The sequence below is a fragment of the Oncorhynchus nerka genome, linkage group LG8 (assembly GCF_034236695.1).
Source record: "Oncorhynchus nerka isolate Pitt River linkage group LG8, Oner_Uvic_2.0, whole genome shotgun sequence".
In the NCBI taxonomy this organism is placed as follows: Eukaryota; Metazoa; Chordata; class Actinopteri; order Salmoniformes; family Salmonidae; genus Oncorhynchus; species Oncorhynchus nerka.
This window is the reverse complement of record NC_088403.1, coordinates 54,291,225-54,308,202: the sequence shown is the minus strand read 5'-3', so window position 1 is coordinate 54,308,202 and position 16,978 is coordinate 54,291,225. Positions and strand designations below refer to the sequence as shown.

General features: G+C 41.3%; 1 protein-coding gene across 1 annotated transcript; it reads right to left on the bottom strand.

Moving 5' to 3' along the window:
* Positions 1-7,989: 7,989 nt before the first annotated feature.
* Positions 7,990-9,683, bottom strand: LOC115133777 (histone H2A.Z). The gene is made up of 5 exons (XM_029667261.2): positions 9,576-9,683; positions 9,238-9,315; positions 8,727-8,840; positions 8,437-8,566; positions 7,990-8,331 (listed from the first exon to the last, which is right to left on the bottom strand). Exons 1-5 carry the CDS (start codon positions 9,576-9,578, stop codon positions 8,270-8,272), a joined length of 387 nt encoding a protein of 128 aa, XP_029523121.1. The 5' UTR covers positions 9,579-9,683; the 3' UTR covers positions 7,990-8,269.
* Between the last annotated feature and the right edge of the window lie 7,295 nt (positions 9,684-16,978).

Here is a 16,978-nt window from a genome sequence, read left to right as displayed (position 1 = left end):
GACAGTAGTAAATTCCCATAATCTCGTGATGACACGCTGATATGCACGTTCCGTTAAAACTTCATAAAGCTTAAATACTCCCTGTGCCTCTCTGAAGGCCCCAGATGTGGAGGATTGTTTCCAGCAGGATGTAGGGAAACTCCATGAATGCTTCCCAATGGCACCCTATTCCCTATATAGTGCACTCTTTTTTAAAACAGAGCCCTATGGGCCCTGGTCAAAAGTAGTGCACTTTGTAGGGAATACAGTGCCATTTGGGATGCACCACAACTGTACAGCCTCAAGGTGTGCACTGCTTATTTCCTGCAATGTAATTGAAAACAAATGACCCTTTTCTTTGCCGCTTTAAGTTAATTAAGATGAGAATCAGCAGTTGAAACCATTGCTAAGCGCTACCCCTGTTTTGGTAAAAAGCTAAAGAATGGGGCTGGAGAACTGTAACCACTCATAAACTGAGTTATGGATTGGACTGACCATCCATAATATCGCAATTATAGTTTGAACCATGTTTTCAGGCTACATTCTGTGTTTATTTAGATCTACTTTGTTTACAAACATTTGTGTAAAACAAGCTTATATTTTGGGTTCTGATGGGGTACGACAGTGGAATTAAGCTTATGTGGCATTTATAAGTTATATTCTACAAGCATCAATGGGTACATATCAATGTATATGTCCGAAAAATGGATGTAGCATCTACAGATTGGCCCTTTTAATGGTTCAATGCTGTGGTGCTTTGTTGGCCCGGTTCTCAGTTTGGGAACTGTGTAGACTGAAATGGTCTTGATCGGGGAAAAAGGCTCATTAACCAACGGCTTTTCATCATGGATACAAAACAAATCAATAGGCCAATAAATCGACTGCCTTTGCAAAATAGGATTAATTGAAGAACCGCTATTTAAAAGAGTACATATTACCTTGATGTTCTTACAGTGGATATTAGAATGACCAAACATTTACTTGCCACAGTAAAATGCTTCACACTCAGTGTATGGGTAGTATGGGACTTGGTCTTCCATCATCCAATGAGATTGTGAGCTAACCTTATGAGCTGGCCATTTTATTCAACAGCAAATATGTGAAGCCAATTAGCCCATCCTCCCCATTTCTCCTACCAGGTTCCACTGGCAGGACAAGAGAATCAACCCCTCATCCACCTGCCTCACCAGGCTGAATCAGGCCATGCTGTAATGCCCACAGGCTGACAGACAGGCTGACAACTTGCAGTCTTCCTGCCCTGACAGAAGAAGAGAGAGGATCATATCACTGATGATCCCGGCAGTTTCTAGGCTGGCTGGCTCGCCCTTAAAGAAATGAGGGCGCCTGTCTGTGCTCATTCATGGTAATGAATCAGTTGGAAATTCTGGAACCTTTAGAATTGGAGGCACTGCATCTCAGTGCTAGAGGCTTCACTACAGAGACCCTGGGTCGAATCCAGGCTGTATCACAACCGGCCGTGATTGAGAGTCCCATAGGGCGGCGCACAATTGGCCCAGTGTCGTCCGGGTTTGGCCGTCATTGTAAATAAGAATTTGTTCGTAACTGACGTACAGAGTCATTAACAGAATTCCAATGCAGTGTTGTTTACAAGTTGGAACACTGGAATGTGAGATGGAATCTACACCTCCATTATGATGACAAACACTCATTATTTCCTTTAATGATTTTTCAATTTGAGTGTAATTATTACTATATATCCTACACTTTCTCGCTCTGAACTTCTAATGCGAGTGGGGCAGGTGTGGCTTCATGACAATGGACGCAAGAGCAAACCTCTCACCGATTTGACACTCCAATGCAGTTCCATCCGCTATGCGGGAGCCAGGTATCGTCGGTTAGCACTGATCTGATTGAATCTAGGCCCAAGTCATGTTTGTCAATAAAATGTATTTGAATGCCACATTACCAAGAATATAATGATTATTGTGAGTCAATCTGGTAATGAGCATATATCCCACTGCATGCCTTTAATTTGCTTTCTGTTGACAAAGTTGCGTCAAATTAGATTTTCAGGACACAAAGGATAACTAGTTGTTTCCTTTTTCTAATGAATGGGGAAACTATAGCCCAGCTGTTAATTACTGCATGGAGATCTACTGAAGCATATCTTGGCAATATGTCACTCAGCATGTTATGTGGCTTCAAATGTCTGCTGTGATACCTTCCAGACAGTGTGGGAGAAAATACATTGGTGTATTCATTAGTCGCACAGTGTAGCAAAACATTTTTCACCATAGCAAAATCTTTGCAACGAAAAAGTGTTTCTATTAGACAAATTCAGTTAGGGTCCTCCTGTTTTGTTCCATTTGCTTCCGTTTGTTTCCTAGTGAATACACACCTGGCATATCCTCATGCATCCTAGTGAATACACACCTGGCATATCTTCATGCATCAACATACATTACATACATTATCAAGCACTGTCAATTATCAATGTTCATTTTAATGACCAAGTTCTCTCATGAATCAAGAACAATAGAATGGCAATGGACATTACTGTAACCACTAGCAAGTTATCTGGGGTGTATTCATTAGTGCACACCGTAGCAAAATGTTTTGCATCGAAAATTTGGATAAATTCAGGTAGGTCCCTCCCCATTTGGTTCCTAGTGAATACACCCGTGGTTTGTGAAAGAGGTAGTCAATATACACTGAATGTACAAAACATCAAGAACATCTTCCTAATATTGAGTTGCAAGAGCAGGTATTCTTAAAACGTCTCTAGGGTAGGGGTCAGCATTTGGAATTTTGGATGAAAAGCGTGCCCAAATTAAACTGCCTTCTACTCAGGCCCAGAAGATAGGATATGCATATAATTGGTAGATTTGGATAGAAAACACTCTAAAGTTTGCAAAACTGTTAAAATAGTGTCTGTGGGTATAACAGAACTGATTTGGCAGGCGAAAACCTGAGAGAAATACATTCAGGAAGTAGGATTCTTTGTTTGTTTGTAGTTTTCTATTCAATGCCATTACAGTATCCATTGACTTAGGACTCAAATTGCAGTTCCTATGCCTTCCACTAGATGTCAACAGTCTTTAGAAATTGTAAGAGCAGTCTGAATGAGTGGACCCTGCCGTGTCAGAGCTTTTTCGTGTGAGCGACCGAGAGAGTGCCTTTCTTGTTTACCTTTTTATATTGACAACGTTATTGTCCGGTTGAAATATTATCGATTATTTAGGCTAAAAACAATCTGAGGATTGAATATAAACATTGTTTGACATGTTAACCTCTTGCCTCTACTTGGGACGCTTGCGTCCCAACTAGAGCTCTGGAAATGCAAATGCGCTACGCTAAATGCTAATAGTATTAGTTAAAACTCAAAAGTTCATTAAAATACACATGCAGGGTATCAAATTAAAGCTACACTCGTTGTGAATCCAGGCAACAAGTCAGATTTTTAAAATGCTTTTCGGCGACAGCATGAGAAGCTATTATCTGATAGCATGCACCAATACACTACAACACAAAAGCACAGCAGGGGACGTAAACAAAATAATTAGCATTTCGGCGTTACACAAACCGCACAATAAAATAGAAAACAGTCATTACCTTTCACCATCTTCTTTGTTGGCACTCCTAGATGTCCCATAAACACTATTGGGTCTTTATTTCGATTAAATCGGGCCATATAAAGCCAAGATATCGTTATATGTAGACTGTGTGATAAACGAAAAAAACAGCGATTTCACAACGTAACGTCATTTTTAAAATTCAAAAAGTAGACGATAAACTTTCACAAAACACTTGAAATACGTTTGTAATGCTACTTTAGGTATTAGTAAACGTTAATAAGCGATAAAAATCATCCATAGGCGATGTAAAAATCATTAGCTGTCGTCTTGGAAAAAATTTCACGAGAGAGCTCTTCCGGAATGAGCTGGGCGGAGACCGGAGGTAAGTGGTGCCCCTGTTTCGGTTCAACCAAGAATCAAAGATGATTCAATTCACAAGACTCTAGACAACATGGGGATGCTGTGGGAGTTGAATGCTCGGTCTTATCTAATTCGGCTCACTGTTAACAATTGCTGGAAGTGGCGCAAGGATATTTATTTCCATTTTCTGTGATCAGGTTTTCCTGCGCTTTCCGATGTAACGCACGTTATGTAATAGCCACAGTCGTGATTTAACCAGTTTTAAAAACGTCCGAGGGTTTCCTATCCACACATTCTAACCATATGAACGTACTATATTCCTGGCATGAGTAGCAGGGCGCTGAAATGTTGCGCGATTTTTAACAAAATGTTCAAAAAAGTAGAGCGTCGACTGAAGAGGTTAAGTACTTTACGGATACAATTAGGATTTTTTTGTCTGCCTGTTGTGACTGCATTTGAGCCTGTGGATTACTGAATAAAACGCGTGAACAAAACAGAGGTTTTCGGATATAAAGAGACTTTATTGAACAAAGGGAACATTAAATGAATGTCTTCTGAGTGCAACCATATGAAGATCATCAAAGGTAAGTGATTCATTTTCTCTATTTCTGACTTGTGTAACTCTTCTACTTGGCTGGTTACTGTTTGTAATGATTTGTCTGCTGGGCGATATTCTCAAATAATTGTAAGGTATGCTTTCGCCGTAAAGCATTTTCGAAATCTGACACCGTGGTTGGATTCACAAGAAGTTCATCTTTAAACCTAGTTAAAATAGATGTATCTTTTCTGAATTTTTATAATGAGTATTTCTGTATTTGAATTTGGCGCTCTGCAATCTCACTGGACGTTGGCCAGGTGAGACGCTAGCGTCCCACATACCCTAGAGACGTTAATGTTTTTTACACTCTGTGTATGGTTTAGTTTATATAGTTCTTGACATAGTGTATGGCAATGTGCCACCACATTTAAATCTACAAAATTTATAATCATTATGAAAAAGCTAAATTGAAACTTGAAATTGTGGGGCGAAAACATTGATATTGTGCATTTTTATAACAAATTTATAACAATTATTCATAACCATATTACCCCGTTAAGATATCTCCCTAAATATCTCAGGCAAGTTACTTGGTGAGGAATAATGTCGACACTCAAGCCAGGGCCTGCCTTTGTCATACCGCACACCTGTATAGTTAGTTCACTCCCGGCCCAGTCACAACAGCTGTAGATCTCTATTGTCATTCATGAAGTGTTACTCCTCAAAAGGAATTCAGACTTTTCCCACAACTTGGGTGGCTGTGGCTAAAAAGACACACGGTTAAATAAGATCTAGATGTTGGTAGATGGTATTGATCTTAAGCAGCAAGTCAAGAAGTGATCCCTTTCTTCAAACAAGCATACATTAAATAGATGCAAAGATCTAACCTGTGGTAACTGCTATAATCTTCATTTTTGCCAGAGATGGTCTTTGTTGCTAGTATCAAAAGACCAACATACACAGTGCTGCAATAGTGACGCCTAGTGGCCATTATAAAATAGATCATTTAGAATAATTTATATACCTGAACATGTCCATCATAGTTATCTAACAAGATAGAAAAGAGGCACTGTACATCTACTGACATCCATTTAAAAAAATCTGATGTAGTTTGATACATTGTTTCAATGTACCACTCAGATCAAACTTGGGCTTTTTGTAGATGGAAGACAATAATAGCCAAGCCGTGCTGTCAGTCTGAGCTGGAAATGTGTTGAGGAAATGCGAGAGCAGAAAATTCCAACAAACATTTTATAGATATGAAAGTTTGCTTTCCTCAGGTTCTCTCTGGCTGTAGCATTCGTCACGCTCACTGCAGCAATTTCTCCTGTGCAATACAGGCTCACTGAGATAAAGCCTTCCCTGCATTTGAGAGTTTTAGGATTTCATTTCTGATGCAGTGACAATAGCCTGACTTACACGACTCACCTGGTACACAGTAATGGAATGCTGAAGACCTCAATTTTGGTGTCAGACTGACAGGCACCCCATACTGGCTGAAGCATTTTGTCACTGTGCACCCATATGATTTCTCCCCTGTGTATATGTATGCCTGGATAAAGAGGTAACACTTCTAACTAGGGGGTTGTCGTAAGCAAAAAGGCGTCCCCTAAATTGACAGAATGGGGCGCACCCCCCTTCTGCATTAATTGTACATTTTGGATAAAAGTGGCCAATATATTTCAACGTTATAGCGCATCATTATCTTGTCCCAGGCAGGTATGCATCAGTCACATGAATCTATTGATGTCTTCAACTCACAATAGAACGAGAATAGTTTGTGACAGTTATCAATTAAAATGTTTAGTGACATGCTGATAGACAAGTTTTTTTATTAACATAATTGGTGAAGCAAAGGAAAATTCTAAATTGATCTGGGAGAATCTAAAAAAGTTAACAGAAAGACAAACACTTCAAAAGATTAGAAATCATGGTGAATGCCAATCTAACACAGGATGCAGTCGAAATAGCAATAGCCTTCAATTCCTACTTTGTTGACTGAGTCAAACAACCCCTCCACTGGTTTCTTGCTAGTGAATGACACTCAACCTGCCTTAATCATAAGGGAGGTTTCTGAGTCAGAGGTGAACAAGGTGATTAGCTCACTAAAGAACTCTAAAGCCAAAGATGTGTTTGGGCTGGACTCTACCTTATCTACAAAGAGTCACTTATTGGCCCCATTACTAAGGTCACCAACATATCTGTTGGTGAGGGGGTGTTTCCAAGGGTCTGGAAGTCGGCCAGAATAACAGCCATCTTTAAATTGGGTGACCCTACTGAAGTGAGTAACTACAGGCCCATTAGTATACTACCTGTAGTGTCGAAGGTTGTTGAAAAGTGTGTAGTAGAGCAACTGATTGCCCACCTCAACAACAGCCCCTTCACGCATCTTGCCTTCAGAGCAAAACACTCCACAGAAACGTTCAACTGCTTTCTTCTGGAAAATGTGAAGTCCAAGAAGGACAAAGGGGGTGATGTTGGGGCTGTGTTTCTGGACCTAAGGAAGGCTGTCAATACTGTTAACCATGAGGTTATCACAAAATTGTTTCATTTCAACTTTTCCCTCCGATGCCTTGAGCTGTTGCCCATTTAGCTATGATGTGGGTGTGCCCCAATGGTTAATAATGGGGCCCCGCTTGTTCATTAATGATCTGCCTTGTCTGTACTGGGTCTGAAATTCAAATGTATGCAGATGATACTGTGATATGGCTATGTAAGAGCAAACAAGCTGCACAGGATCTCACTACTGTAATGGTCCCCGACTCATGTTTGTATCTCAATGTGAAGAAAAAACTCCATAAAGAGGGCAACTGATGCTACGGAGCCAGATGTGTCAGGGGAGAAGCTCCAGGTGGTATCTGATTAAGTACCCTGGCATCATACTTTATTCCAACCTCTTAAAGCAGGTGAAGTGTAACTCATTCTAGCCAATTCCAGATTTATGCAAAATTGGTTGACTACAGAGGTGGCAGAACTGTACTTCAAACCTATGATACTCCCCCACTTAATTGGAAGCCCAAAAGCATCACTGTTACACCCTTTGAAAGCATAACCTCCTGAGTTGGAAAAATATTGTGCAATAGACATCTGGTATTCAAGATCCTAAATGGCCCGACATCCCCCTCCACTCATTACTTTTGTTCAACAGAAAACCCAAACCTACGGCAGCAGATCCACAAGGTCTGCCATGAGAGAACTTAAGTTCCCTTAGGAGCTTCCCATGTCTGGAACACATGGCTAAAGTGCAAGTAGCCTTTGAACATAATCCCTAGTTCTGTATTGCAGCATGAGGTATCCAAACACTTGCTTCTATGGATTTGGTTTTGTTAGTCTGTATACTACATTTGGGGGGGGGTTCTACATGACCTATTGCGCTGAGTGTGCTCACTTCACTGCTCATTATCTATTGTAATCATTTTTAATAACCTGCCCAGGGACTAAGATTGAAAATTAGCCAGCTGGCTAAAACATTGATTAATGTGCACTCACCTTGTGAAAAATAACCCAGAATGCTGCATAATGGATTTATAGGGCACAACACCCACTAAAAGATGAATGCAAGTAAGGAACCATAGGTGCACAATACCTTGGAGCTTTATTCAAAGACAACTTCAAAACACGGAAATGCCACTGGTATGCAAAAATGTACACAATACAAACCAAACCACAGTTGTACCAAAAACATACAAGCCCAAAATAAAACAGCTTCTCTGAAGCCACTTTAAAAATACCACAGATGAGTAGATGCAAGTTCATACATTAAAAAGAGTCCTAAAACACTACCAAGAAAATTATTTAAAACAATTTAAGCAGAATGTCCTGAGATGACATGACCCCAATGCCACTGTTTCCAGGGTTATACGGTCTTCTGCTGTCCCTTCTTTCCAATCAGTGACTTATGGATATGAGGGATGACACCTGAAACAAAACAAAGTAATTAGTGGATGCAAAAAAAAAAAAAAAGGGAAATTAGTACAAAGGCAATCCCAGTGGCAAAGACTACAAAATAACTTCTGCACTTACCACCACCAGCAATCGTAGCTTTAATGAGAGAATCCAACTCTTCATCGCCTCTAATGGCCAGTTGCAAGTGACGTGGGGTGATACGCTTGACCTTCAGATCCTTTGACGCGTTTCCAGCCAGCTCCAGAACCTGAAGTTGAAGAGCGCGTGGGTAAATATTTGGTTACCGACTCTCGCACGAGCACATCAATTAACTTCGATTGCATGCACAGTACTGTATGGTTTTAGTGTCATGAACCGCCACAAAGTGTTGTAAACATACAATCAGTCGCGATGTCGACCAACGTTACCTCAGCAGTCAGGTACTCAAGAATAGCCGCGCTGTACACAGCTGCAGTCGCCCCAACTCTGCCATGGCTTGTTGTTCTGGATTTCAGATGTCTGTGAATACGGCCCACTGGGAACTGGAAAGCAGAGCGGGAAACGTTAAGGCCAAGCCTGTACCCGTTCGTGCTATCAGTGATACGTCCCTACACCACTGAAGTTGAAATGTAAAATCGTTAGGTAAGGATTGTCATCCCAAGGATCCCGAATAACACTGCCATGTGTTCAATCAAGTAGCTACCTAGGCAGCTAGTTAGCCATCAGTAAGTCAAAAAAAGTCAAGAGCCAATTAAACAAAAAATTATTTTACGAAACACCTACCACCAAGTAACTCAACTAAATAGTATCGGTTTGCCAACATTTAAACGTTCGCTACATAAGTTCCAAATTAACAAGTAACTGCGCTACCTTGCCACACGTTTACCAGAATTGTTGGCGCTAGCATTGTTAGCATGTAATGAATGACTGAGTACTCACCTGCAAACCGGCTCTCTGTGAGCGCGAAATGGCCTTCGTCTTAGTTTTCCCGGAGTCTTTCCCAGCCTTGCCACCAGCCTATAATATTAGACATTGATGAAGTATATTTATGTATTGAGAAATTGATGCAATATACATGTATTTTTAATTAGCCAGTTTATTCGGCAGCGCGTGCTATGGTTGATAGCCAGGCGACTCACATTGCTAAGGTTAGTAACTAGCGAACATTAGCTACAGAATAACTTTAGCGAATACAGGCTAATCCTCACGTTGCACTCGTTCAATAAAGTGATAGATTTAGCAACGAAGAATATATTTTTTTAAATAATTAAAAATACCATTGTATAAGATGTCCCTGCTATTTGCAGTTGCACAGATCTTCCACGACTATTTGTCTAGTTTGAACAAGTAGTCCCGCCTTAGATTGCCATGTATTTATTGAGAGGACCTTGATCCGGGACTTTGCATGGAAGAAACCAGCCAATCAACTCTCGAATACATTTTTGGGCCATGGCTCTTAGCCAATCACAATGTAAAAGTGCTCACTGTGCGGGAATTTGACACGTAATTTCTCATTGCATGTTGGATAAAGTAGTTTCTATTTTATTCTCAAATTTATTTAGCAGACTTTATAGCAGAGAATAACATAACTTCTGTTTATGCTATGTGTGGACCTAACAGTTTTATTGAAATTAAATAGCCCAAAAATATATCTTATTAATAATCAACCAGTGTAAAAAATGTCTTTATGAAACATCAGTTGATAAATCAATTGATTTATTGAGAAAAAAATCATGATTGATTACAATTCACAAACTGAAATAGGCCTACTGAGAGGATAACAAAAAAGTGTACAGAGTGCTGGATATCCATCTCATTTAGATACAAACTCTCCGAACAATGCATATCTACAATAAAGGCAATGTTTATGAACAACTATATTTTATATATAAAATTTTTTTTTTTTTTTTTTATATATAAAATATAGTTGTTCATAAACATTAAAAAAATGTTTTAACCTTTAATCAAGGCAACCAGTGTTAGGAGCTAAGCTTAAAATATGCCGAACAAAAATATAAAAGCAACATTTTGATGATTTTGATATTCATTAGGCCTTAATTGTTCTATATTTTATATATAAAAAAATTGGCCGAACAAAAATATAAAAGCAACATGTAACAATTTTGATGATTTTGATATTCATTAGGCCTTAATCTATGGATTCAATCTGGGTGGGCGTGGGCCTGGGAGGGCATAGGCCAACCCACTGGGGAGCCAGGTCCAGCCTATCACAAGGAGTTTTTCCACACAAAAGGGCTTTGTTACAGCCATAAATACTCCACAGCTTTTGATATCCCACACCTGTCAGGTGGATGGATTATCTTGGAAAATAAAAGTGCTCACTAACAGGGATGTAAAGAATTTGTGCACAGCATTTCAGAGAAATAATATTTGTGTGCTTAAGGAACATTTCTGGGATCTTTTATTTCAGCTTACGAAACATGTGCAACACTGTACATGTTTCGTTGATATTTTTGTTCAGTGTTTGTTAAGCTGATTGAAGCTATAGTATACTAGAGATACCTAAAGTTTCTCATGCACTCTCCAACAATCAATCATTCAAGCATTCCTTCCTTTGTAATGCAGTAAAGCACCATTGTCCTAGACACATACCCTGCCCATCTTATAAGAGGGAAGGGGACAGTTGATTCTCAATAAAGGTCAGTTAAATGCCTGCACACCTCTGAATAGGGTTTAAATGGCTACCCATTTTCAACAGTGACCCCATAATGGTGCTGATGCCAACAGCTGCCATCATTGGATAAGGAAGGTATTGTGTAGCCATGACCAAACCCATCCGCTCAACCATCTGCCTGTTTATTTCTGTTGGAAAAAGCTCTCTGAACTGGCTCCATTGGGGCTGTGCAGCAAAGCGTCCTGGCACACTGGGTTCCCTATGGGAGGAAGGAAAGTGGAGCCACTTCCTTCCCACTTCCTGTCCACATTGGTCAAATTGCCTTAACATCAGACATGGGTGGAAACCATTTGATGAAAGAAGCAAAGCGTATTGGTCACCCTGCTAGACAAGCAAAACCTTGAAATGTTTTTTTTTTTAAGAAAGAAAGTGGCACATCAACATTGTTGATGACAGAACACAAATACTTTCCATTTATACAATTACCTTCTAATTCAGGGATGTAATTTCCGTCATGCAATAAAAATAGATTTTATGCATAACTGTAATATTTCCATTCCCCCACAAGATGGCAGTAGGTTAATAGTGTTTCCATTGCTGAGAATGATCTTTACTCTTTGCCTTTACTCTCAATGGTAGGAGAATGCTTAGGGTCCTTACAGATAATTTGCCTTTACTGTCAATTGGAGGAGAATGCTTAGGGCCCTTGCAGATTGTTTGCCTTTACTGTCAATGGGAGGAATGTTTAGGGCCCTTACAGATAGTTTGTCTTTACTGTCAATTGGAGATGAATGCTTAGGGTCCTTACATACCTCTTACAGAGGGTTTGCCTTTACTGTCAATGGGAGGAGAATGCTTAGGGCCCTTATAGATAGATAGCCTTTACTGTCAATGGGAGGAGAATGGTTAGGCCCCTTACAAATAGTTTATGTTCCAGTACAGCACTAATACTGTAGTTTAAATAGTTTGTTGGAAACCCAATTCCGTATTTGAGATGTTTTTATTTCTATTCAGTTCTGGCTTCGTTCCACTCTGTCATGTATGGTCCAGTTGTGTAGTAACTGGGATATTGCTGGGATATTCCGATGACATTGAGGAATACACCACATCAGTCCCCACAGTGACTGTACGTACATACATGTACGTACATACCCCATATCCCTGTACGTACATACCCCAACCAGAAGCCATAGATTACAGGCAACATTCGCACTGAGCTGCCGCTTTCAAGGTGCGGGACTCTAACCCGGAAGCTTACAAGAAATCCCGCTATGCCCTGCGACGAACCATCAAACAGGCAAAGCGTCAATACAGGGCTAAGATTGACTACACAGGCTCCGACACTCGTCGGATGTGGCAGGGCTTGCAAACTATTACAGACTACAAAGGGAAGCACAGCCGTGAGCTGCCTAGTGACACGAGCCTACCAGACGAGCTAAATCACTTCTATGCTCGCTTCGAGGCAAGCAACACTGAGGCATGCATGAGAGCATCAGCTGTCCCGGACGACTGTGTGATCACGCTCTCCGTAGTCGACGTGAGTAGGACGTTTAAACAGGTCAACATACACAAGGCTGCGGGGCCAGACGGATTACCAGAACGTGTGCTCCGGGCATGTGCTGACCAACTGCCAGGTGTCTTCACTGACATTTTCAACATGTCCCTGATTGAGTCTGTAATACCAACATGTCTCAAGCAGACCACCATAGTCCCTGTGCCCAAGAACACAAAGGCAGCCTGCCTAAATGATTACAGACCCGTGGCACTCACGACCATAGCCATGAAGTGCTTTAAAAGGCTGGTAATGGCTCACATCAACACCATTATCCCAGAAACCCTAGACCCACTCCAATTTGCATACCGCTCAAACAGATCAACAGATGATGCAATCTCTATTTTACTCCACACTGCCCTTTTCCACCTGGACAAAAGGAACACCTATGTGAGAATGCTATTCATTGACTACAGCTCAGCGTTCAACACCATAGTACCCTCAAAGCTCATCACTAAGCTAAGGAACCTGGGACTAAACACCTCCCTCTGCAACTGTATCCTGGACTTCCTGACAGGCTGCCCCCAGGTGGTAAGGGTAGATAGCAACACATCTGCCACGCTGATCCTCAACACTGGAGCTCCCCAGGGGTGCATGCTCAGTCCCCTCCTGTACTCCCTGTTCACCCACGACTGCATGGCCAGGCACGACTCCAACACCATCATTAAGTTTGCTGATGACACAACAGTGGTAGGCCTATAGGGAGGAGTTCAGGGACCTGGCCGGGTGGTGCCAGAATAACAACCTATCCCTCAACGTAACCAAGACCAAGGAGATGATTGTGGACTACAGGAAAAGGAGCACCGAGCACGTCCCCATTCTCATAGACGGGGCTGTAGTAGAGCAGGTTGCGAGCTTCAAATTCCTTGGTGTCCTCATCAACAACAAACTAGAATGGTCCAAACACACCAAGACAGTCGTGAAGAGGGCACAACAAAGCCTATTCCCCCTCAGGAAACTAAAAAGATTTGGCATGGGTCCTGAGATCCTCAAAAGGTTCTACAGCTGCAACATCGAGAGCATCCTGACCGGTTGCATCACTGCCTGGTACGGGATTTGCTCGGCCTCCGACCGCAAGGCACTTCAGAGGGTAGTGCGTACGGCCCAGTACATCACTGGGGCAAAGCTGCCTGACATCCAGGACCTCTACACCAGGTGGTGTCAGAGGAAGGCCCTGAAAATTGTCAAAGACCCCAGCCACCCCAGTCATAGACTGTTCTCTCTACTACCGCATGGCAAGCGGTACCGGAGTGCCAAGTCTAGGACAAAAAGGCTTCTCAACAGTTTTCACCCCCAAGCCATAAGACTCCTGAACAGGTAAACAAATGGTTACCCAGACTATTTGCATTGTGTGCCCCCCCAACCCTCCTTTTACGCTGATGCTACTCTCTGTTTACTCTCTGTTTATCTTATATGCATAGTCAGTTTAACTATACATTCATGTACATACTACCTCAATTGGCCCGACCAACCAGTGCTCCCGCACATTGGCTAACCGGGCTATCTGCATTGCGTCCCACCATCCGCCAACCCCTATTTTTTACGCTACTGCTACTCTCTGTTCATCATATATACATAGTCAATTTAACCATACCCACATGTACAGACTAACCAGTGTCTGTATATAGCCTTGCAACTCTTATTTTCAAATGTCTTTTTACTGTTGTTTTAATTCTTTACTTACTTACCTAAACACGCACACATACTTTTTTTTCTCCGCACTATTGGTTAGAGCCTGTAAGTAAGCATTTCACTGTAAGGTCTACACCTGTTGTATTCAGCGCACGTGACAAATAAACTTTGATTTGATTTGTATGGCCCAGTTGTGTAGTAACTGGGATATTGTTGACCCATGGACAGTTTCCTCCCATCCCAACTTTTGACTTCTCAAAACATCCTGACCCATTTACCCATTGTGCCGTGGTTTTCAGCTTGTTACTTATTTACAATGGTTAAGCATTATCCAGGAGTTGGGCAATTATTTTACCATTTTTAAATGGCACCAATTGCGGTATGGGTTCAGGACGGCCTAGATTCAAGGTCCTCATTTTTTTGCCAAAAGAGACCGTACTGTATGACTCAAAATAATTGTTGCATTTATCAAAAGAGCTTCAATGGTGTGACATCCTGCTTGGATTTAGAGAGTGCTGTGAAATTGACCTTTTGGCCTCCTACCACAACACACCAACTTTAGGCATTTCAGGAAAGTAATGGGTTCAGAGGCAGAGATGTCATGCAGTGCATGACATGCAAAAAATGTTGCACTCATTGCCAAATGTGATGTATTTGAATTGATTATTCATAAAATAAACAATATCTTTCTAAATGTGGAGTGCACAATTGGATAAAACTGAGGGGGCCTGCGCAGTTGCAATGAGCATGACCCAGTTCAGAGGAACTAATGCAGCTACGGGGCGGCAGGTAGCCTAGTGGTTAGAGCATTGGGCCAGTAACCAAAAGGTTGCTAAATCAAATCCCTGAGCTGATAAGGTGAAAATATGTCATTCTGCCCCTGAACAAGGCAGTTAACCCACTGTTCCTAGGCCACCATTGTAAATAAGAATTTGTTCTTAGCTGACTTGCCTAATTAAATATATACATATATTTTTTAAACTAACATCTCCAGGCATAAGCAACATAAACAGTCAGGTTTTTTTAGGAACTCAGTCAGGGTCTCAACTTACTGTTGAGAGTTACAATAGTAGAATACACAAGGTGCAAGTTCATCAACATGGCATAAGTCATGGCAAAATGGGTAAAATTGCTGGAAATTAGCTTTCAATTTTCTTATTTACTTAAAAAGTCTCCCTTAGGGCCCCAAAAAAGGTTAGGTGCAGCCCTGCTCCAACCGAAAGAGCAAATCAATATAGATCCTCCAGGAGCAAACACAGGTCGCCCCAATAAAATTAGGAAATAGATTTAGAATAGAATAGTTATATATATAAAATCTCTGACTTTTATTTATTTATATATATATATATATATATATTACAGCTTTTTTCTTACATATACATACATTTTACATACATGGTACTTTTATATATAACAACAATACATTACCAAACAAACTCCTTAATCCCAACCCTCAGCCACTCTCAGCCCATCCTCCCTATCACCATAGACCTCAGATCTTTAATCCCAACCCTCAGCCACTCTCAGCCCATCCTCCCTATCACCATAGACCTCAGCTCTTTAATCCCAACCCTCAGCCACTCTCAGCCCATCCTCCCTATCACCATAGACCTCAGCTCTTTAATCCCAACCCTCAGCCACTCTCAGCCCACCCCACCTATCACCATAGACCGCCCTTGTTTGGTTTCCATGTGCCATATATTTTTCAATTGTACTGTGATGTTTTACAACATTTTGGAATCTTTCTAATCGTATATTATCCACAGATTGTGAGCTAAAGATGAAAACCTTTCCTATGAGTATTAGTATATTATTTATTGACTGACTATGGCTTTCCAAATCGCCCAACACTGCTATTTGTACGGTTAATTTTAAGTGCATGTTGTGATTTTTTTTAACCATTCCTGAACCTATGACCAGAAACAAACTACATATGGGAAATACCAGAATAAATGATCTATTGATTCTGTCTCTTCATAACAAAATCTACAAACTTCAGATTGTTGTATGCCCCATATACTGAGTTATGGTAATAAGGAAATAAGTCACTTGAAATAAATTCTTTAGGCCCCTAATTTATGAATTGCACGACTGGGAGTACAGATATGCATCTGTTGGTCACAGACACAGAAAAAAGGTAGGGGGGTGGATCAGAAAACCAGTCAGTATCTGGTGTGACCACTATTTTCCTGCAGCACGACACATCTACTTCGTATAGGGTTGAGCAGGCTGTTGATTGTGGCTTGTGAAATGTCCCACTCCTCTTCAATGGCTCTGCGAAGTTGCTGGATTTTGGCGGGAACTGGAACACGCTGTCGTACACGTCGATCCATGGCATCCCAAACATGCTCTGGGTGACATGTCTGGTGAGTATGCAGGCCATGGAAGAACTGGGACATTTTCAGCTTCCAGGAATTGTGTACAGATCCTTGTGACATGGGGCCGTGCATTATCATGCTGAAACATGAGGTGATGGCGGCGGATGAATGGCTCGACAATGTGCCTCGGGATCTTGACACGGTATGTCTGCATTCAAATTGCCATCGATAAAATGCAATTATGTTCGTTATCTGTAGATTATGCCTGCCCATACCATAACCCCAAAGCCACCATGGGGCACTCTGTTCACAACGTTGACATCAGCAAACCGCTCGCCCACACGACAACATACGCGTGCGTGGTCTGAGGTTGTGAGGCCGGTTGGACGTACTGCCAAATTATCCAAAATTATGTTGAAGGTTGCTTATTGTAGAGAAATGAACATTACATTCTCTGGCAACAGCTCTGGTGGGCATTCCTGCAGTCAGCATGACAATTGCACGCTCCCTCAAAACTTGAGACATCTGTGGCATTGTGTTGTG

What these genes read in the sequence shown, in the direction of transcription:
- LOC115133777 (XM_029667261.2), bottom strand. An exon ending in CACAGAGAGCCGGTTTGCAG is followed by an intron (nt 8,841 to 9,237) that starts GTGAGTACTCAG and finishes TCTGCTTTCCAG; the next exon opens with TTCCCAGTGGGCCGTATTCA. An exon ending in TTGAGTACCTGACTGCTGAG is followed by an intron (nt 8,567 to 8,726) that starts GTAACGTTGGTC and finishes CTTCAACTTCAG; the next exon opens with GTTCTGGAGCTGGCTGGAAA.